Raw genomic sequence first — 22,888 nt, 5'->3', positions numbered from 1 at the left:
TAGGAACCGGAGCTTCTTACGGCTGCACTGACGCGATAACTTTACCAATCTGTGATTGGCTCTCATTTAGAAGGCGGGACTTATTCCGCCATATTGAGCTTTGCAATTTTCCCCATTCAAGTCTCGTGTTATTCTATAGTCTTTGATAAAGTCAATGATAAAAATAGTCGACAATAATGAAAGTTTCATTCTCGATTAGTCCAGTCTTCATGCTGTGGACGTTGAAACTGTCAATAAGAACGCTTTTTAAAAATATATATTATAAAAATTTTGCCTAGAAAAATTTATGCAATATTAGTTATGGACATTTCCATGTCATTATAAATATTTTGTGTTCACCTTAGCTCAAAATTAATGTTTAAAGCTATCATTATAGCTGTATGGCTACTAATATACGTGTGTGTGTGTGTGTTGGCAATTCAAAACTTAAATTGTAACTTATTTGTTGAAATTTTTTATTTTAACCTATACATTAACTCCTGATAGACAGTCACTAAATGTATTTATTAGGGATGCACGATATATCATCCACCATATCCGTATCGGGCAATTGTTCATTTTAAATGTTTTGCGATATCGGCCCAATAAGAAAATGTGTCCGATATATTAAAGCCGATTAAATAATGTATTATTTCCTTCAGCTGAGGCGCTTTAGATGCGCACTGATCACCATGATGGTTCTGAATTGCTTAAAATATGATTGGAAAATTATATAATAAAATTATAAAAGGCTCTCAAAAATTATAAACAAAGTTGGTTTTAGATTTATCGGGCAATATATCAAGTTTCGGCCCTTACATATAAATAATTATCTGTCATTTTCATATCAGTGCATGCATCTGTAGTATTTATTGTTTATTATTATCCTGGTGCCTTTAGCCAAAATCTTTTTTTTGACTCTATAAAATGATTAGAAGTCCTTATCCAGTAATCCATTTATCCACAAACGCCTGCAAAGTCATTCCTTTACTACTCAAGGTGAGTGAAACCTGAGTTTAATGTGGCGATTGGCATTTATCTGTGATTTGTATGATCCTGTTATGCTTTCAGTACAAATTAATGATCAGCTCGATTTTAAAAAGCATAATGATGTCCCAGTGAATCAACCCCCCTTGCCATAGTATAAAGAGCATCTCCCAGGCGTAGCTTCAGTGTGTGTGTGTGTGTGTGCCTCCTGCTGAGCTCTCAGCTCATGCTTTATGGATGGATGGGGTGATGAAGGGGAGGAGAGTCTCATCCTCCTCTTTGTGATTCTCACCTTCCTCCTGCACAGCACGGTTGAGTCTGGCTTTAACGTTTGCTTCATGGTGGTGGGTTATGAGATGATGATATTAGTGCATTATCTGAAGCAGACTGATTCTGTCTCTATTTGTTCTTCTCTGTAGTGGTTTTCCTGTTGTTAGGAATCCTCATAACGCACAAACACAGCCATGTATATGCAATAATGAAATCTATTTACTAGGGGTGGGAATCTTTTACCATCTCACGATTCGATTCGATTCCGATTCTTGAGGCCACGATTCGATTCAAAATCGATTTTCGATTCAAAAAGATTTTCGATTCAAAACGATTCGATTTCGATTTTATCCATAATGATTTCTAATCGGGTTTCTGATCATGATCTACTCTCATCTGCTTTGCTATACAGAATGACAAACGGAGACTTTAAAGTGTCTTTTTCACATTTATTAAGTTCAATTCTCAGGGAAGTGCCTTTTATCAAAAACATTGTCTGGTTCTCAATTGCTACTCATTAGTATCTAGCTATAAAATAAGTTGGAACAAAACAAAAGTGCTTCTTCATAATACAAAATGGTTGAAAATAGATGCAGTTTACCACAAATATCATGTAGAACACAACCGGTGAAGACAAAAAAACATCTATATTTCTCAGTCAGACACAGTAACTTAAAGAATAACAAGTTATGAAAATAAAGTGCTTCTTTCAAAATGAATAACAGTCCTACCCCTAAGCTACCTGGCGATGAAGCAGTGATAGACCGAGTTTTTTTTTTTTTTTTTTTTTGCCCTCTCGGAGTTGGCAGGGAGTTTCGTGAAGCACTGCAGTGTGCGTTGGTCTGCAGCTGGCGGCTGACTGTACGTTCACACCGCCGCCGACTTGAGCTGCAAAAAAGCTATGGCCGCCCTGTCAAGGACGCTTGTCAAAAAGTACGGGGAATCTTGTTGACGCTTTAGCCGCTCTGACGTAGCAGCATTCACAATGAAATGTAAACAGAAAAAACAAGCAATGCATTCGGCAGTTTAGGATATCGCACAAGATTTGTCAACACAGAAACCATTTCATCACTGGAGAGTTTTTTTCCCGACACCATCGTATTAATTGATTTTGATTCATATGCGCGAGGGAGAGAGAGAGAGCAGACAGCGCTCGGGTGAGTGCGCGCGCGCGGCCGGCTCTCTCTCTCTCTGCTCGTTCTTATGCCCTGTCAAGCGCGCCCTGTTAAACTGACAGGACACATGCAAATGGTAGGAACGAAAGATCTCCCTCTCATCCATTTGCTTCCTTTTTGTTTTAGTGATTTGCCGCTCACGTCCCGTATAGGCTAGTTACAAAAATGGAGGCGAACAGCCAGCTGATTTTATTTATTTATTAAATCGATTCTTGGACATTTCAGATCGATTCTGAATCGTTGCAAATGAGAATCTAGATTCTTCTGTGAATCGATTTTTTTGGCACACCCCTACTATTTACATAACAGGCTTTGTCAGTTGCCTTGATATCTTCCCCTAGAGATTCAGATCGTCCTTTGAGTTTAAACCCAGGTATGTCTGACTTCCAGGAGCACATTGTACCAGATAAATGAGATGCGGTTCATTCCTTGTCAGTCAGAATTCTTTAAACCTTTGCTTTGTTTACCTTTAGATGATGTTTGATTCAAAAACCAAATGTTCTTTTGAATCTAGGCTATTCTTTCACATTTTATGTTTCAGGGCCGTTGAATGCTTGATTCTGTTTGGGTGACAAATATTCTAAAGCCCTGAAACATAAATGTAAAAGAATAGATTCAAAAGAACATTTGGTTTTTGAATCAAACCTCATCTAAAGGTAAATATTCTAAAGTAGTGATCGACCGTCGGGCCGAATGGTTCCGGTTATATTTCCACTTTAGACTGGTACATCACGGCAGGATTACGAGCCATTTTCACCCCAGAAATCTCAGCTCGGTTGGCTAACCATTATTTTCTGGTAAAGGCACAGCTAAAGTAGTTCCAGGCAGGTCTTGACCACAGTACAGTTTCATATCACTTCAGCAAATTATTTCTCTTATTTCAAAGGTCCTCGCAGCCTACAACAGCAAAATAACCCACAAAGACTGCATATCTCTTATATATAACAGCATACATCTGCATATTAGTGGCTCAAGCATCTGTTACAAGCTCTTAAGTGATGTTTTGGAATTGGCAACGGAGGCTTGGGATGAAATGCGTAAGAAATTAGGGTAACACTTTGCAATAAGGTTCATTAGTTAATGTATTAACTAACGTGAACTAACCATGAGCAATACATTTGTTACTGTATTTGTCAATCTTTGTTAACGTTAATTAAAGGTGGGGTATGTGATTTGCAAAACGCCTGGCAGATTCTGAAAATACACAACTCAAATGGTCCTACCTTCTTTCCTTTGACTCCACCCATTCAAAGAACAAGGACATTGTTGGGGGGAGGGGGGATGGTACGATCGATTGATTGACGCACTTACTGTCCAATGATTCTAGGTGGTCTTGAAAATGATTGGCTGGAGTCCTGCCCGTTCCACAGATGATTAAATTGCTTAATTTTTATTTCAGTGCTTCTAACTCAGTGGCTGTAAGTGGGTTAGGAATAGGATTTTAAGTGATTTTGAAAAAATGGCCAAAAAAGAGAATTACATACCCCACCTTTAACAGAAATACAGCTGTTCATTTTTAGTTCATGTTAGTTCACAGTGCATGAACTAATGTGCACAAGATTTTAATAAAGCAGCAGCAGCGCTGCTTCTCCTCTCTCTCCTCATGCCTGGGCATGCGGCTCTTATCAACGAGGTCAGACACCTTTCTGGTGTGCAAAGACGCCACGCAGCCAGTGTGTCGCCGGCCTTAGTCTGTCTGTGGCTGCGCATGGAGGCTGCTCTCCTGAAGGACGGACTCGGACATGCCCAGACATGATTCTCTGAGAGGTTTTCAGCAGCATCGCTCTGAGCTCGATATCAAGCAGTGAGTGATGTCACGGCCCTGCCGGCGCACGCTTATCCGTTCAGAGGACGTGTCACGCAGGATTCTGAGCATTCAGCCAGATTAAATGACCTTTCAGGAGATCTGTGATGATAATAATACACGAGCAGTAGTGGAACGTCAGACTGTTAAATGTAGTGCACTATCAGGGCTCTCAGAAAACATTTCTTTCCCGTAAAGGTGAATGGAATATTCTCTAATGTAAGTTCGGCGCGCAGGCGGTGACGAGGGTGTTCGTGATGATTACTCATCTTCTGTGATGGTGTGATCAGTGCATTCATTCTCTCCTCCTCTCTCTCCTCATGCCTGGGCATGCGGCTCTTATCAACGAGGAGAGAAGTGACATCACTGGTCCAGAGATCACGGTCAATCCCATCTGTTCCGATTAGCGTGTTATGATACACACTAATACACACTAACGATAGGGTACACACACACACACACACACACACACACACACACGCCTTGATATTCAAACCCATATGTAATGCTCTTATAGAGATCTGCTGAGCGTCAGGGCTGGCCGGTATGACGGTATATGCTGTGTAACCAGTGTCATCCGACAGCCGCTAGATATTATGCTAGACTGTGCAGTGTGATTTAGAAAATATAAATAATAAGTATCTGATATGATAGCCTAAGTACTTTTTGAATTGTCACAGACAGGCCTTTCCAGCACAGACAACTTTGCTGATTTTATTGAAACCGTATTAGTTTAGTAATGTAAACACTGTGTGACTGTAGGTTGTTTACGGCCTATTTAACTGGTGTGTGGTCACACTGTCACAGGTTTCCACGTGTCAGAACACAGGATATTTGACTGTGGTTTCACACAGGATTTTATGCAGCCATATTTATGATGCATTACACTTCTAGTCTTTTTAAGATGGCATTTTAGCATTTCTAAATCAAATGCTCAAGCTCAGCAGCTCAAAATCTAATGAAAGTCACTTTCATCTTTAAAAGTATTGATGTTATATTATCTAATAAACGTATATGTGTTTAAATGTATATTATACATTTCAGGGTTGAAAAAAGACATCTAAGAAAATCTATATCATTATATTTTGGTAATGCCACCTAATCCTAGGGAGTATATACTTTTGAGTTGGACTTGTGATATATTGATCAATTATGATGCATACAATATGGGATTTGCAGTTCAAATTAATCAACGTTAATTTCATGCACTTTTATCTTCCATTTTTTTATTAGGGCTGTGCGATTAGGAGAAAAGCTCTAATTGCAATAAAATAAAATCCAGGTTTGCTGTGCTAGTTTAGTTTGTTGGGCTGCACTAATATATTCAATTATTTATGAAAAGTAATCAAATATAAAATGTATTATTTTTATAAGTATAAAATTACAATACTCATATTTATGGCTGTCTTAATTTATTACTGTTCAAATGTTGTTAAATACTGCAGTTTATTACTTTTGAATTGTTAAATTGGGGCATACTGTGTTTTCCAACTTAGGTATACATTACAGCAATGAGTGTTTGGTTAAAAAATATATAAAAATAGATAACATCTCAACATTTTTCAGAATAGACTATATTACCCAGCGGTAATGTCGAGGTTATAGTTTGATTGGAGCAGCCCTTTCCGTGTCGTTTCTCTGAATGCTTTTTTTTATTTTTTATCTGCTGCTTGAAGTCAACAGAATACACGCACTGATTCTGCTGTAATGATTTCTTCTGTTTGCACTAGAGATCATCCCTTTTAATCCGATCCGCTCAGGTACAAAAGGGAGCGAGGGACATCTTTGATGTGGGTACACATTCATGGACATCACAGCGGCTCGGGTCATGTTACAGCGACTAGGCTGACAGACAGGAAGAACAAATATCACAGCAAAGATTCCTGTCACACAGTTTTGGTCTGCTGTAGTTTGCATTTTTCAGACAAGAGGCTTGCGGTAGCTCTGCCTTCGATTGCGATGGAGGGTTTGCGTTTGATCCCGATGGCTCCACGTTTTTGCCACCTCCCCTTGTCTTCTCAGCGCATCATGATTGGCTGACGGGAAGTCTGAGCTGTGGCCAGGCGTATCCCACACACATGCAGGAAAAAACGAGCTGATATTATAATAGCAACTGCTCATAATCATAAACTGCCCCCGTCTGACTGCACTCTTCCCTTCAACCTGTTCCCCGGTCGTCCCTCGTTCTCCCGTCTCTCGTTTTTCTGCTTTTCCAGGGATGTTTTGTTAATCTTGTTCCTCCGTCTCTCCATCCTCAAACGCAGCTTTGTGAATGACATAACACCGCCCATGCCGCTTATGTAATCCACGTCCATCCTCTGTTTTTATTTGTCTCCTCTCAGTCTCTCTCTATTTTTCAGGCTAGATGGAGATTCGTATAATGCCCAGGGATTTGTGAACGTGAGCTTTTCTGGTATCATGAGTGAGCTCAGTCCACTTAAATGCTAAATGAACACTGGAGTTAATAGTGACCCAGCATCCCCAGGGTTTTGCCTGGGTCAAAAATGGTCTTGCGTGGTGGCAGACAGACATGGTCACGCACGCGCACACACACACACACACACACACACACACACACACACACACACACACACACACACACACACAGGTTTGTTTTGCTATATTTGTGAGGACTTTCCATAGGCGTTATGGTTTTTATACTATACAAACTGTATATTCTATTCCCCTACACTAACCCCCCCCCCCCCCCCCACACACACACACACACACTAACCCTATCCCTAAACCTACCCATCACAGAACACTTTTTACATTTTTAATAAAACACTGTTTAGCATGTATGTAAAGCCATTTGAAATATGAGGACTCAGGAAATGTCCTCATAAATCACGTTGTAATTATACCGGTGAAATACCCATGTCATTATACAAATTTCTGTCCTCATAAATCACACACACACACACACACACACACACACACACACACACACACACACACACACACACACACACACACACACACACACACACACACACACACACACACACACACACACACACACAGTAAAAAGTAACCTACCCATGATCTGCGAGCCCAATACTTGACAATACATTTAAAATAATGCTAAGAAACCGTTTGTGATTTTTGCTTACACTTATTTATTCATTAAATAGCTAAAAATCTTAGGACAGATCAACAGTGCTTACAAATATTTTATATGTATGATTTTATATAGGCTATGCAATTATCAGACACAGATATTACCCGTCACAGTCATCCTTTATTGCCCTCTTTGCAAAAAAACTTATTTTTTTCATAGCTTTGTAAGATGAGATCTTCTTTGCTAGACCTGATAATTATTTTGTATATAATCATATTAATATAAAAAAGTAGCATTAAAATGTATTTTAACTAAGTCTAATTTTCTACCATATTAATTGAATAAAATTAGCAGCTAGCTAACAACTTGCTTTGTTCTGGTTTCACCTCACTCCAGTCTAAACTAAATGACTAAATTATTTTATAGGTAATTTAATACACATTGTCATATAATTAACCTGGAAATACTGTGTATTATTAAGGCTACTAACCACTCTTGCTAAATGTGGTAAGCACGGAGATGGTACCAATGATGTTATCTATCCAATAAGGATTAGGCACAATAGTTATCTAACAAGAACATATATTCTCAGTTAGTTCGCAACAATTTTAACAAATGGAAATATTTCGCCAAATCTTCTTTTCTCAATGATTTACCAAATATCAAAGATGTATGGTGCTTCAAAGAATAGTATTATCTTCAGAACAATAACACTTTTTTATTTTTAGTAGGAGATGACTCCTCAATATGAATCACTTTCTTTAATAAAGATGACCCTTATGACTTCCTTTAGAAAATACTTCCTTATGAACCATTAATGTTTAACAGCTTCTTGTACATGTCATATTTTCCCATCGTGCTGGCCAAACGAAGGTCACAGTCCCGTCTCTTCCTCTAGAAAGAGCAGTTGAGTTCTCGTGTGTGTGTGTGTGTGTGTGTGTGGTTAATGTGTATCTGTGTGGTGTTGAACTCTGATACACCTCCTCCGGGTAGCCTTGGCATCGGGACGTGAATCTCTGAGTTTGGCTGGGATTGGCTTGGCTACTGATCAACCAGTTCAGGCATGATAAATCCAGCGCACCGGACTCTCCCAGCCTTTGTGTTTGATTCTCCGGCTGGACATGGGTTTGTTTAAGTGTGCAGCGTGGCAGAAGTGAGATGCGTCAGTGCAGGCTGGTGTGTGTGTGTGAGAGAGATCTGGAGGCCCTTGTGTCACATGGTTTCTTGTCTCTCCAGTCAGACGTCAGTGTTTGAGCCTCTCTCTCAAACTGGCTGCTGGCAGATGGTGTTTTACTGGACTCAAAGTGAGACGGACTGGGAGAAATACACTGGCCTAGGCCTCCATGGAAGCTTTTTTTTTTTTTTCAACACACCATTCCCATTAAAACAAATGGATTTGAGTTGTTTTGGCTTTTGGTGTGATCACAAGCTCTGATATCATACCATTGATACCATAATCAACATAATAAACTGCCTGAGATGTGACCCAAATATTTAGTTCATAAAATCTACTAAAATGTAATTTATTATTAGTAGTAATTATTAATTAAAGGCGTGGTTAGTGTGTAATGTTGCTGTTTGAGCATAAACATCTGCAAAGTTACGACGTTCAAAGCAAAGGGAGATATTTGCTTTTAAAGAAATAGCTTTTTAAGGACTACAACAAACGGCTGGTAGGGACTACACAACATTCCTCCCGGGTTACCAACCCCAATATTTACATAAACCCCGCCCCCTGAACACGATTTATAGATCATCAAGACAGAATGTACTAATCAATGCCTAGAAGATAACTACACATAAGCTACATAAATTCATCAACTAACCATTCAGAAATGTCCTGTTGCTTCTACATGTTGTCACTTCTTGAGTCTCGCCGTCTTTCGGTCTCCGGTTTCAACATAAAAGGTTAAAAGTTGTTGAAATTTTCAGTGCATGTCTGTGTGAGGTAATCGAAGCTGCTAAGAACAAGAGCTCTTGAAGCTCCGCCCCCTGTGCCGGGAGCAGCAGCTCATTTGCATTTAAAGGGACAAACACAAAACAAGGCTTTTTTGCTCACCCTCAAAAAGTGACAATTTTAACATGCTATATAACAATATCTTTGGTGTGTTTTGAGCTAAAACTTCACACACACACACACACACACACCCTCTGGGGACATCAGAGATTTATTTTACATCTTGTGAAAATGGCATTACACCACCCCTTTAATTAATTAATTTTCAGTTAATTCGTTTTTTATTATTATTAAAATGCCCAAATCAGAATTTAATGAATCAGATTTTAATTTGGACATTTTAAATGTAGATTTGCTAGATCTTCCTGTTTTTACTTAATTTAAAAAAAATATATATATAATGATAATATTTTCAATTATAGAAGAAAAGATGACAAGGATTCCCATTAAAATAAATGGATTTGAGTTGTTTTGGCTTTGGTGTGATCACAACTGCCTTAAATGCCTGAGATGTGACCAAAATATTTTGCTACTTTTTCATAAAACCTCCTAAAATGTAATTTATTATTAGTTCATACATTTTCAGTTAATTAATTTTCCCCTAAAATTGAAATGCCCAAATCAGAATTTAATGAATCATATTTTAATTTGGACATTTTGAATGTAGATTGGCGAGATCTCACTGTTTTGACCTTTTTAATATTAATAATGTTTTTTTATTCCTGTCAAACATTAGCTACTGGTTTCCTAATTTACACAATGCTAATATCATAATGTTTGATACCAGTTTTTTCTGTATATATTGTGCATTTCCCCTCATAAATTATCCACAGCCTTGATTATTGGTAGCTAAAAACATGGTCAAATTTGCTAAAATGTATAATTAACAAGCGAGGGAAATACACTTTGTGAATGACAGCAAAATTAAATTCTGTGGAAATCTTTGGAAGTGGATTTAATGCAAAAATCACTTTTTTTTAGTACATTTTTCATATAATGTTAACTTTTTGAGAGATATTTTACATTTCTATACAAATTTCCTCCCACTCTTTGAATTCCCACTCCCACTTTCCAGTAGCATCTAGCAGTGGAGTGCCGTTAGAAAGCTTGGGAAAGTGTTAATCAGCAGAGATAGAAAGCAACAACCGAGTGTGTGTTATGTGCAGTCTGAACACAAGATGAGTCATCGGCAGGCCAACAGTGCGCTCTATTCTCAGGGGTGTTACAACACCACCACACAATGAGCAGTGTAGGCCTACAACTACCCACATCACCCTCTGAAGATGCACACAGTGTACAGACACATGTATTTGTTTTAGCTGTTAATTATTGCGTTTTATAGCAGACATGGGGTTCGGCCGCTTTAAGGTACGGTCACCCCATTTTTCAATATTTTGCGGCTGATATCCAGTCCTTTAGTAGGAATCCATGCAGTTTCGTGTGAGGAGTTTTGCCACGTTGACCAACAGAAATCTGCTTGGGTGTGTGTGAGCTGTGTTTCATGAGTCGCTACACTGTTGACAACAGACACTGGACTTGTTTTTGCACTCAATTTCGCTAATATTGATCTCTTGGCATAGTCATGTGGGATCACAAGTGTTCAAAGTGACTTGAGGCAAAGCCACCTTCATTTTCATAGTCATCCATTTTCATAGTTCTCTCAGTACTGGTATGCAGTTGTTGTAGAAATACGCACACACTTAATGTGTACTTAATTTTATTTAAAAAGTACACACTTGACCTTTAACTTTTTCCTAGCCATTGACAGATTTTTCCCTCATTTATGAGACAATGCCTCCCTGCCATTGACAGAATTTTCCAGCTTTCTGTGTTTTCACTGTTATATGGTAGGGGGCGCTATTACGCACCTTCTGAAAGAGTACAGAATGGACTTTATGCACAGCTGCACTACTTCCTGAACTTTAGCCAGCTCCTTTCCTGTCTGCCATTATTGGAAAAACTGAATAATCCAGGTGTGTCTGACCAACAACAATAATCAGACACACCTGGATTAATCAGTTTGTCCAATAATGGCAGACAGGAAACAAAGGAGCTGGCTACAGTTCAGGAAGTAGTGCAGCTGTGCATAAAGTCCATCTCTCTATCAAAACACAGACAAAAAAGGAGCAGAAACGAGAAATAAAAGCATTACGCACGTTGTAGTCTTTGAAGAAGAAAAAATTATTCTCAGCTTTTTGTTCAAAATCTTGCTTTTTTTTATGAAACCCACCCACATTCAAGTGTTGATGAAAAAAAGACTGCATGAGTTTTTTGTTTTTAAATTAAAGACAGGATCTGTTCTTTCTTTTGATATATTGCATGTTCAGATATATAAAAAAAAAGATTTTTTTTTTTTTTATCAAAAACACTCATTTTTAAACGCTGACAGGGAAAGAGTTCGAGAGAATGTCATGACTAGTGTAATAAATGCTCTGTTTTGTGTTTTTAATAGTAGAGGGTCTGCCTCAGGTCTTCTATTTCGGGCCCTGTGGGAAATACAACGCCATGGTTCTGGAGCTGCTCGGCCCCAGTCTTGAGGATCTCTTTGACCTGTGTGACCGAACGTTCTCCCTCAAGACCGTCCTGATGATCGCCATTCAGCTGGTGAGTGTGTCACCTGTGTGAGGAGAGTCGTTCTCATGCTTTGCAGTGTAATAAGTGTGTAATTTGCATCCTTTGCTCAATCCCCCAGATTTCCCGCATGGAATATGTGCACTCTAAAAACCTCATCTATAGGGACGTGAAGCCAGAGAACTTTCTCATCGGACGGCAAGGAAACAAGAAGGAGCACATCATTCACATCATAGACTTTGGCCTTGCGAAAGAATACATTGACCCAGAAACCAAAAAACACATTCCTTACCGGGAGCACAAGAGCCTTACGGGCACCGCTCGATACATGTCTATTAATACACACTTAGGGAAAGGTAAGTGTTGGATACCTCTCTAGTCTGATCCTGAAATGGGCTTAACATTAAAATTAGCATGGCACTATCTCCACGCTTTATGTGGTGTCTTGATTGGCTGTGTAATAGGGTTGGGAATCATGAACCATTTCTTTTAAAGAGCATGTCTGTTTTTTCATGCTTTGGTTAGGGCTGGGTACCGAGTCTCGATACTTTTTAGGTACCGACCGAATTGCCTCGATACTATCGAGTATCGAAAAATGACATGTTGTTCGGTTCCAGATTTCGATACCTAAGGAGTTAACTCGTCAACATCAGTGCTCAAACAAATACATATGAAATGCACAACGACACACATAAAGTCGCTCACGCACATACACGCAAACTCTATTCACACGAAACGCGCGGAACTCTCCGCGCACACTCATATGAGACGCGCGAGCGCACGCACAAACTCTCGACACGCATACTTATGAGACGCGAGCACACACACACACACACACACACAAACTCTCCGTGCACATATTCATATGAGATGCGAGCAGACACACATAATACCTTAAAGATGTGGAAAAGTCGATCAAAAGTGTGGCTACATTTCTACAGCCTCGATGCCAAATTGCCAACAGCGCGCGATGCAGTATTTGCGGTAAAATAATTGCTGCAAAGACCGGTACCACGACAAACACGATGAAGACCTTGACAGTGCACGGAGTAAACATAAGAGCAGAAAGTTGCTCCGTCTTCGACTGGTAAATGAAGAGATACCTTGTTGATCACTCGGACAGTGTTTATATTGCAATAAATAATAACCTACTTGAATGTACACTGCCGTTCAAAAATGTGTTGGTTAGTCAGAATTTTTTTTCAGTAAGGATGCATTAAAGTTATCAAAGGTGACATTAAAACATGTGTAATGTTACAAAATATTTCGTTTTTAAATAATGCTTTTCTTTTGAATTTTTTATTCATCAAAGAATCATGAAAAAAATTATCATAGTTTCCAAAATATTAAGCAGCAAACTGTTTTCATATTTCTGAAGGGTCATGTGACACTGAAGTAATGATTTTGAACATTCAGCTTTGACATCACAGGAATAAATTACATTTTGAAATATATTAGATACGATTTTAAATTGTAATACTATTTCACAATATTACTAAAGTTTTACTGTATTTTTTTATTTAAAATTCAGCTTTGGTGAGCATGAGCGCTTTATAAAACATTTTTTGTTCCTTTGTGCACTGGCTAAGGAGCATGAGTCAAACTGAAAAAATAAAAGTAAATAAATAAAAAATAAAAGTTTTTCTGAGGTAATATGTTATGTAATCTTGTTAAAATGGATTTCATAAAATTGGTATCGGAAAATGTATCGTTAGGAACCGGTATCGAAACTGAGGTATCGAAATTGGCACCGGATCGAAAGATTTTGAACGATGCCCAGCCCTAGCTTTGGTTCTTTTGATGTTGCATTGAATCTATAGCGTGTCAGTCATGATGCTTGTGAGTGTGCTGTCTAAAGATAATACAGTGAAAAAAAATCACTTTATAACATTGGTAATGCTGTCCTCAGTTTGATTAAATTTAGGGTCATACGTCTTAAATACCTAAAATTATTAATTATTTTAAGATGTTAAATTTGGCCATGGAAATGAAGGAATCGCAATACAACCTAATATGATTAATTAAATAATTGAAATCATGGTAACACTTTACAATAAGGTTCATAGTTAATGTATTAACTAATATGAACTAACAATGCGCAATACATTTGTTACAGTATATATTATATATCTTTATTATATCTTATTATATCTTTGTTAATGTTAGTTATTAAAAATACAGCTGTTCATTGTTTGTTCTTGTTAACATGTTCACAGTGCATTAACTAATTTAAAAAAATACAACCTTTCATTTTAATAACGTATTAGTAAATTTTGAAATTAATATTAACTAAGATTAATAAATGCTTTTATGAAGTATTGTTCATTCTTAGTTCATGTTTACTAAGGTACTTAACTAATGTTAATTAATGAACAAATCAAATTGTGTCCGCTTTTCGCATTGTGCGTGTGTGTGTGTGAGTGAGTGAGTGTATAAAGTATTCTATAATATAATCTATTATAGAAGTTGCTTTGGAATAGAAGTAGCAGCACATTTCAGATGATTAAAAAAAACAAATCATATTGTGGAAAGTATGGCTCAACAAATCGCAAGCCATTACTTTTAAAAAATTAAAAAACACGATATGTTACTGGTATGTTGTAAAATCTAAATTATTTAAAAGGATCTTTTTATTTTATTTTTTATTATCAATCATTTACTCACCCTCATGTCATTCTAAACTCATAAGACTTTTGTTTATCTTCAAAACACAAATCAAGATGTTTTTAATGTAACCAGAGAGATTTGACTCGAAGTGGATGAACAAAATAATTGTTCTATAGATGAATGTAACTCTTATGGGTTTGAAACGAGATATGTATTTTTTTTTTTTTTTTTTTTTTGTAAATAAAAGTTATGGCAATCAGATCAGTACCAGAATTATTAAATTCCTTATGATTCCCAACTCTACTGTTCAACCAACTTAGTTATTTTGTACATTGAACCTTTTTTTTTATTCTTCTTGCAGAGCAAAGTCGGAGGGATGACCTTGAGGCCTTGGGTCACATGTTCATGTATTTCCTCCGGGGTAGTCTCCCTTGGCAGGGACTTAAAGTATGTTGAACCAGCCTGTTAACGCCATTAAGATCGTTACTGATCTTGTTCTGGAAAATGAGCTGTTGTTTTGTGCTTTGCAGGCTGACACACTAAAAGAACGCTACCAGAAGATTGGGGACACAAAGCGAAACACTCCCATTGAAGTTCTCTGTGAGAACTTCCCCGGTGAGACCCCCTTAAACAACATCATGTGCTTCACTTGGAGCAGCTAATCTTAAAGTCAACATGGAATTAAAATCGACCCCGTTTTATTTCTTAATGCACGTTCCTGGTCTTGTGCACAATTCTTAAATGCACATTATTCCAAAGAAAATATAATGTTTGTCTTTTGTAATCTTGTGTAATAAAAATGTAATAACTCTTTCGGTAATGTGGACATTACAGAAGTAAAATGGGTTGTTTTATGTTGACTTAAAAGTGCCCTGTCATGCTTTTAATGGGTTGTTTTGAAGGTGTCCTACAACAGGTTTTCATGCAAGGCAAAAAACACTTTCTTATAATGTACTGAAGTGTCTGAAACTAACATGTCTCTTCAAACGCCTTTCCACGAGACCTAGTCTGTTGTAATTGGTTTACTCTGCTCTGATTGGTCAGATGGCCCAGTCTGTTGTGATTGGTCTACTCTGCTCTGATTGGTCAGATGGCCCAGTCCGTTGTGATTAGTCTACTCTGGTCTGATTGGTCAGATGGCCCAGTCTGTTGTGATTGGTCCACTCTGCTCTGATTGGTCAGATGGCCCAGTCAGTTGTTATCGGCCTACTCTGCTCTGATTGGTCAGATGGCCCAGTCTGTTGTGATTGGTCTACCGGATCTTCCTCATCACTTGATACACAGTGATACAAACAGTAACGATGGTGTCGGTTTTACCGCGTCAATTCCAGCACGAGTCCTAATCCTTCGTAAGTGCGTGGCAAGTGGATTTGCTGTGGCAGTGCAGAATACAGCGTCATCTTGATATGTTGACAAACCAAACTCTTCCAGGCCTCAGCTACAACTACAGTGTTCGAGGGCAGGGCAAAGTAGACATTGTTCTCGGGCAGTCAATGAAGACCATAGACGAGATGGTCCTCACTGCAGAACACGAAATCCAGGGGGAGGAGTTTGATCCAGATCCACCTTACATATACATATAAACATATAAACCTACATATAAACCTACCAATCTCCACCCCATGATCCCTAAACCCACCCCTAAACCTACCAATCTCCACCCCCTGATCCCTAAACCTACCAATCTCCAGCCCTTAGATCTGGATCCAACTCCGCCCCTTGGATCTCGTGTACTGCAATGAGGTGCTACTGCCATAGACGGGCATTATCCAAATTTGTTACAAATCTACGTAGGTTCGAATTACTCAATTCAGCAGTTCAGAATCGATTCTTTCTTTTGGGAGACAATAACTCAATTCATCATGCACTTTGATCTTTGAAACTTTGTAGACCTTTTACATTCACAAACCGCTAGATTGCACACTGCATGAAATGTAATATCTGAAAAAGCATAATGGGGCACTTTAAGACCAGACTTGCCTTATCTCTTATTTAAAGTGATTATTGTCATTGTAACTTTGTCCTCATTTGTGCTTTCAGAGGAGATGGCCACCTATCTGCGCTATGTCCGGCGGTTGGATTTCTTTGAGAAGCCGGATTACGAATACTTGCGGACCTTGTTTACCGAGTTGTTTGAACGAAAAGGATATACCTTTGATTACTCTTATGACTGGGTTGGCAGACAGATTGTGAGTCAATAAGTAGGCTCCTCCCTACATGGCTAGCTATTTTCTAAGGCATTATCAAACCAAAAATTGTACCTGGTTTGAAACCACATACTAGTGTTGTCAACAGTACCGACACAAAAAATGTGACCATTCTAGAATTTCCCCGTAGCATTTTGAGCTCTGTTGAATGGATTCTTAAACACCTCTGATTGGCCATCGTACTCACGTGCTCAACATATATGTCTGTGATTGGCTACAATGATCAACTTTTCAAAAACATGTTCTAAATAGACATCTTTGACGCTCTTCACAAAGCGCTTGCATAGATACACATGGAAATGTTTGAAAGCAGGCGTCAATCAACGGATCCCTAGTAGATCGACTGATAGACGGATCGACTGATAGACGGATCGACTGATAGACGGATCGACTGATAGACGGATCCACTGATAGACGGATCCACTGATAGACGGATCCACTGATAGACGGATCCACTGATAGACGGATCCACTGATAGACGGATCCACTGATAGACGGATCCACTGATAGACGGATCCACTGATAGACGGATCCACTGATAGACGGATCCACTGATAGACGGATCCACTGATAGATGCCGCTTTCAAACGCTCCCAAACACAGACATATGTTGAGCATGTGAACGCAATGGCCAATCAGAGGCGTTTAAGAATCCGTTCAACAGCTCAAAATGCTGGTATCGTCAATTTTTTTAAATTTCATTACCGACTTTGTTCCGAAGTTGGTACTCTTGACAACACTACCACATAGTGCCTTCAATTGACTTTGGTGTTAGCATGTTGCTAAGCTAATAATGCAATGTTGTTAGCATAAAATTACATGACCGTTTTTTTAATGAGTAATGTACAGTCAGAAGTAAAACCTGGCACAGTTTACTGGGACACAGAGCTAGTTCATCTTTGGCCTTCCCTTATGGAAATTAACCATGGTTTTACTACAAATAAAACCATAAGAACATGGTTACTCGTTAAACCATGGTAACCACAAATTAACCATGGTTTTGCTACACTAACCATAATTTAACTATGGAATTTGTAGTAAAACTCTGGTTATACAAATGGTAATCAATTTGTCACAAAAAAAAAACATGGTTACTACACTTTTACCTCAATAAAACCATGGTTAATTTTCATAAGGGTTGAAACTGATGTTCTGTGTGTTTTGGCGTGTCTTCTCAGCCCACGCCAGTGGGGTCGGTCCACGTGGACTCGGGGGCGTCTGCCGTCACGCGTGAGAGCCACGCTCACAGAGACAGACCCTCCCAGCACCAGCCCTTAAGGAACCAGGTAATCTTCCACTTCATTGAGGAAACTTAAGATTGGCTAAACTTAGCTTTATTACAGGAAGAGAAAATGTACTATGTTCAAGGTTTAGTCCAGTTAGTAGGGGTGGATAATTTTTCCCCGGAACCAAATGGGTGAATCTCACAAATTAAGTCTGGGTCATATTTCACATTAAACTTATTTAGCTTATTTAGTTTGACAGTTAAATACCCCCACATTCTCATGGCTGTTGCAAATAAATACCAGAACTGTTCAAGGTTTGAATGGAAAGTAATGCTTTTATTCAGCAAGGACACATTCAATTGTTCAAAAGTAACCGTTAACAATTTTACATCATTACAAAAAAAATTCCATTTTAAATTTGATGCTGTTCTTTTGAACTGTATCAACCGTGATAATGGGAAATGTTTTTTGAACATTTAATCGGCATATTAGAATGATGTCACACAAACACACACACACACTTTTGTTCCACTATATTAATGAAATATTTTCTATGTCCCAACTAGAGGTCGACCGATAGTGGATTTTACCGATAACGATAGCTAGGTTGGGCCATACTTGCCGATAACCGATTAATGAACCGATAGTTTTTAAAATTGATACTGGATAAAAACAAACATAATACTCCAAGTAAAACAGTGCTGAACTTTATTATAAAAATAAAAAAAAACTGTATTGAACCATGAAAACATGCTAAATGAAATAAATATATAAATGTGAATAAATATTTAAGTCAATAAAAGACATTCATTCAAACTGAAACAAAAAGTAATACTCTAAATAACAAATAAAACCAGTTACATTCAAAATTTAACTATTTAACTGTTCTTTTCAAGCCAACTTAATTAATAAAAAAGTAACAAAATTTGTATTAAAGTGAAGATGAAAAAAAAAAAAAAAAAAAACGAAATCGAATGCTTTTCTGATTCGTTTATGTTTCTGTCGGCTGTATGAACATATCAGTTTGCTTACGTCTCTAGCTTTAAATATGCAACTTCTCTGCATATTTAATGCATAAAAGTGACCAGCTGGATATGAACTAATGCAAATATAGAGGTAACAATTGTGACATTAAACATTCGGGTCGGACTTACGTTTATGTTTGTCAGTGTTTTAACCGCTTGAGGTACTACTAATGTTAGCGTCCTCTCAGCCTCGAAGGCAAACACACATACTGTTGTGCTGTTCTTTCTCTACTAATGCAGCATTTAGTCAACAAATTTATCACTTTATAATGATATGACAATGTAGCCTACTGTATACATACATTTGAGCTGTCGGTGCTTTAACCGCGCGTCTGATGTCAGCGCTCTCCGCGCAGCATGTGCTCTCAGTGCAGCACGCAGAATCACGTGTCGAAATAAACAACACGAGGCACGAGTTTTTATTACACCTCTAGAGGCCGCTCTTGTACTGCATCATGCCAGCAGACCCTTCTCAGCTCTTACACTGTGTAATGAATGACAGCGCGCGCTTCTCAGCCGCTCCAGCAATGGACGCAACCAGGAAAAACTATCGGTATATATTTTTGCCGATAACGATAGTTCCACCAGTCAACAATCGGTGCCGATTAATCGGCAAAACCGATGAATCGGTCGACCTCTAGTCCCAACCCCTTCCCCTAAACCAGTAAAATGTCCTTACAAGTCGGTTGTCATAATATATCACTAAGTATCCAAACTTGTGTACACACACACACCCACACACTACCATTTTTATATTGTAATCCAAGTATAATGAGAATTGCCATTGATGATCATAGAAATTACCCAAAAATATCTATCCAGCATTACTACCACCACCAAAATAAATAAATAATTCATAGTAATGAGAATTTGGGGTAGGAAAGGGTGCTTGCTTGACATAGAAGTATCCCAATGCAAACAAAAACGATTTGGTTTTGGAGTGAAACAGTGGCCTAGACATGTTTTCATGAGATCTGCTCAAGCATTATCATTAAAGCTGGTGGGGTTTCTGCAGCAACACATGAAGCTTTAAACCAAATCATTGACCCGTCCACTCAGCCGCTGGGCTGATACAGCATGCACTGCTTTAGCTTATCATGGCTCAGAGTGCATGCTGGGAATAGAAGTCCCTAAAAATCTCACTGCAGAATGTTTTTATATTGATTAATTTGCCAGTTTCTGTAAATTGCTTATTGTGCACCTCTAACATCTGCAAGAGCAAATCAGCTTTGCACATCTCACAAACTTTGCCCTGTGTCAAACTCATCTAGCTGAAGCAAACATTTAATTTTGGCTCATATTTGAGGTGCACTCAAGTTAGTGCTTACAGTTCAAGGTTGAAAGATTGAAGTTGAACTTGAAAAAGATTGAACATCCTATTTGTTCCATGAAAGTAAAACTAATAGTAAAAAGTATTGTTCGTATGGTATTACTGTGACCGGTTGAGGGTTAGTTAATGAATTGACTGTTTTAATTTTTGGCAGAACTGTTGTCACATATTTAAGATATTTCTAGTGATGCGAGTTGATCTTTATTCTTATGGTTCTTATGAGGGAAGAGGAGTGCAGATATATTGAGAAATCCTTGGCTGGGCCACAAGCGCCCTGTAAACTGCCTCATCATTAGTTGAATGGAGGTTCTGGTGTTTAACGAGTCAATTTTCACCACAAAAGGCTTTGTTAAATTTAAACAATGCATTCCTATTGACTTGCCAATAAGATGTAGGTTACAATGGGGCTAAAGGCGCACCGCAGTAAAAGGCGCATTTGATTTTATTCATTTTAATAAACTCGCCGTTTTTCTTAACTTTGTCTAAGAAATTTGGAACATTCACTTAAACTGAATGTACCTGCAAACAATGACACGCAATCCCAAATATTTGGGATTATGTAAGTAGTGCACAAGTCAACAAAATATATAACATTGTTTCAGTTTTTAGTTTTTTTTAATCCGAAAATCTTAACCCTGTTGTACACTACAGTTTTGGTAATGTGTCCAGAAGCAGTGTTCCAGTTGGACATAGGACTGCAGAATATATATTTCTTTAAATATCTCATTTCAATAAATAAGGATTTTTCTATTTTATTTATTTATTTATTTTTTAACTAACTAATCTCCACTTAAACTGAATGTCAGAAATTGAATTTGTGTTTGTCCTTGTGTTGACTCTGCCATTTGACTAGACAAGACATTGACAGAGACAGGGTATGCCCCATCATTTTGAATTTGATGTAGCTGTAGATAGCTGAACTTCTGCTGTCAGATATTCCTATCTGATCTCGGTGTCGGATGCCTGATTTGCTACATGTAGTCTCCACTTGGCATTCAGACGCTTTGAGACAGTTTTCCCTTCAGTTTCTTCTGTTTTGATGTCTCTGTGTGTTTATTTTGTGGTGTTTTGCTTCTCGGTTTGATTGGACGATTGCGTCCACGGTCACTAATGCCATTTCCTGGCTTTGACTGGCTCTTTTTTGTTGATTTTCCTTTCCTTCATTGTGCCTGCATGCCACCTGGCCTCACTCGCCCGCTCTCGCTCACTCACCACACCTCCTCCTGTCCCTGTCCTGCGCCTCCTCCACCCGTGCAGACGGCCATCTCCGACCGCAGAGGAGCATGGGAGGTGCAGCCCAACCGGCAGACAAACTCGTCCTACCTGACCTCTCACCTGGCAGCGGACAGGCACGGGGGCTCAGTGCAGGTACAGCTTCACCCCTCGCTCTGTGCGCTCATGTGTATGGCCATCTGCAGCAGCACCTGCTCTCACACCTGACTACAACACTTCCTCTATGGGTTACCCTCTTTGGCTGGCCTTGCACTTATTAAAACAACACTGGCTACGTTTACATGCAACCAAATAATCCGTTACTAGTATTGAAAAGCCTGTATGTAAACACCTTAATCGATCCGAATGAAGTTTCGATCGGATTTAAAGGGGTGGTTTATTCCTTTTCTAATCCGATCGAGAGGACGTGTAAAAAAACATGTAGAGGTGAAACTCGAAAAATTAGAATATCGTGCAAAAGTTCATTTATTTCAGTAATTCAACTTAAAAGGTGAAACTAACATATTATATAGACTCATTACATGCAAAGTGAGACATTTCAAGCCTTTATTTCTTATAATTTTGATTATTAGAGAGTTTATGAAAACCCAAAATTCAAAATTAGAATATTGTGAAACTGTAAGCCATAATCAAAATGATAACAAATAAATGCTTGAGATATCTCACTTTGCATGTAATGAGTCTATATAATATATTAGTTTCACATTTTAAGTTGAATTAATTAAATAAATCAACTTTTGCACGATATTCAAATTTTTCGAGTGTCACCTGTATAAACGCACATTAACCCGATCACATGTTTAGCGTTTCTGTAAACACTACGTTCGGATTCATCGATCGGAAAGTTGTGCATGTAAACACAGCCACTGTAGGGATGCTGCGTTTCATTCAAAGTTGGACTTTCCTCCTCTCTCTGAATTCCAAACGCGTAACGTTCCAATGTCCAAGTTGGAAGAGTGACATCATCGCGTGGTGTTCTATTGGAATTTTCTTGTTCTATCACTTTTGCAAGTTGGAGGGTGTAAATTCCAACTTTCTGAATTGAATAAAACGCAGCATAAGATGTGACGCAGACTATCAGGGAAATGTTGTTACCTCTGTTGTATTACTTTGGTACTATTAGCTATTATTAGGAAATAGTGTTGCCGATTATCTCTATGCAGTGTGTCACAATAGAGTCTGGCTTCCGGAACTAAAAACTCCATTCATTTTCTCCATGGGAAATAGATTTTTTTTTTTTTTATGATAACTTGTAAACCTTTAAAGACAACCATACTGTGAGCTACAAGGTTGTAAATCAATGCTGTTGAAGCCGTCAGTCCACATTAATCTTTAATTTTTTTTTTTTTTTTATCACCGTGGTGAATAACTACATAACCGATGATGCTGTACAGAAAATTCCACCAATCAGAGAAAAAAGAAAATTGCCCCAAAAGAGCTCTTTAGCTCGGTCCAT

At 38.3% G+C, this 22,888-nt stretch overlaps 1 protein-coding gene across 6 annotated transcripts in view; it reads left to right on the top strand.

The window, feature by feature from the left end:
* Positions 1-22,888, top strand: part of csnk1g1 (casein kinase 1, gamma 1) — a 49,838-nt gene that overhangs the window by 16,477 nt on the left and 10,473 nt on the right. For 3 of the 6 annotated variants that reach the window (XM_079583809.1, XM_079583808.1, XM_079583807.1), the window contains exons 5-11: positions 11,686-11,837; positions 11,926-12,160; positions 14,773-14,858; positions 14,942-15,026; positions 16,452-16,600; positions 17,797-17,904; positions 21,457-21,567. In XM_079583809.1, coding sequence (XP_079439935.1) covers positions 11,686-11,837; positions 11,926-12,160; positions 14,773-14,858; positions 14,942-15,026; positions 16,452-16,600; positions 17,797-17,904; positions 21,457-21,567 — 926 coding nt within the window. Of the gene's footprint in view, positions 1-11,685; positions 11,838-11,925; positions 12,161-14,772; positions 14,859-14,941; positions 15,027-16,451; positions 16,601-17,796; positions 18,400-19,510; positions 20,967-21,456; positions 21,568-22,888 lie in introns of those variants that run through there. The other 3 variants (XM_079583811.1, XM_079583810.1, XR_013794362.1) reach the window with 2 other exon arrangements.

Source organism: Phoxinus phoxinus (assembly GCF_949152265.1).
Source record: "Phoxinus phoxinus genome assembly, chromosome: 2".
NCBI lineage: Eukaryota > Metazoa > Chordata > Actinopteri > Cypriniformes > Leuciscidae > Phoxinus > Phoxinus phoxinus.
Note: the sequence above shows the minus strand (reverse complement) of the source record. Positions and strands in the feature narration are given on the sequence as shown.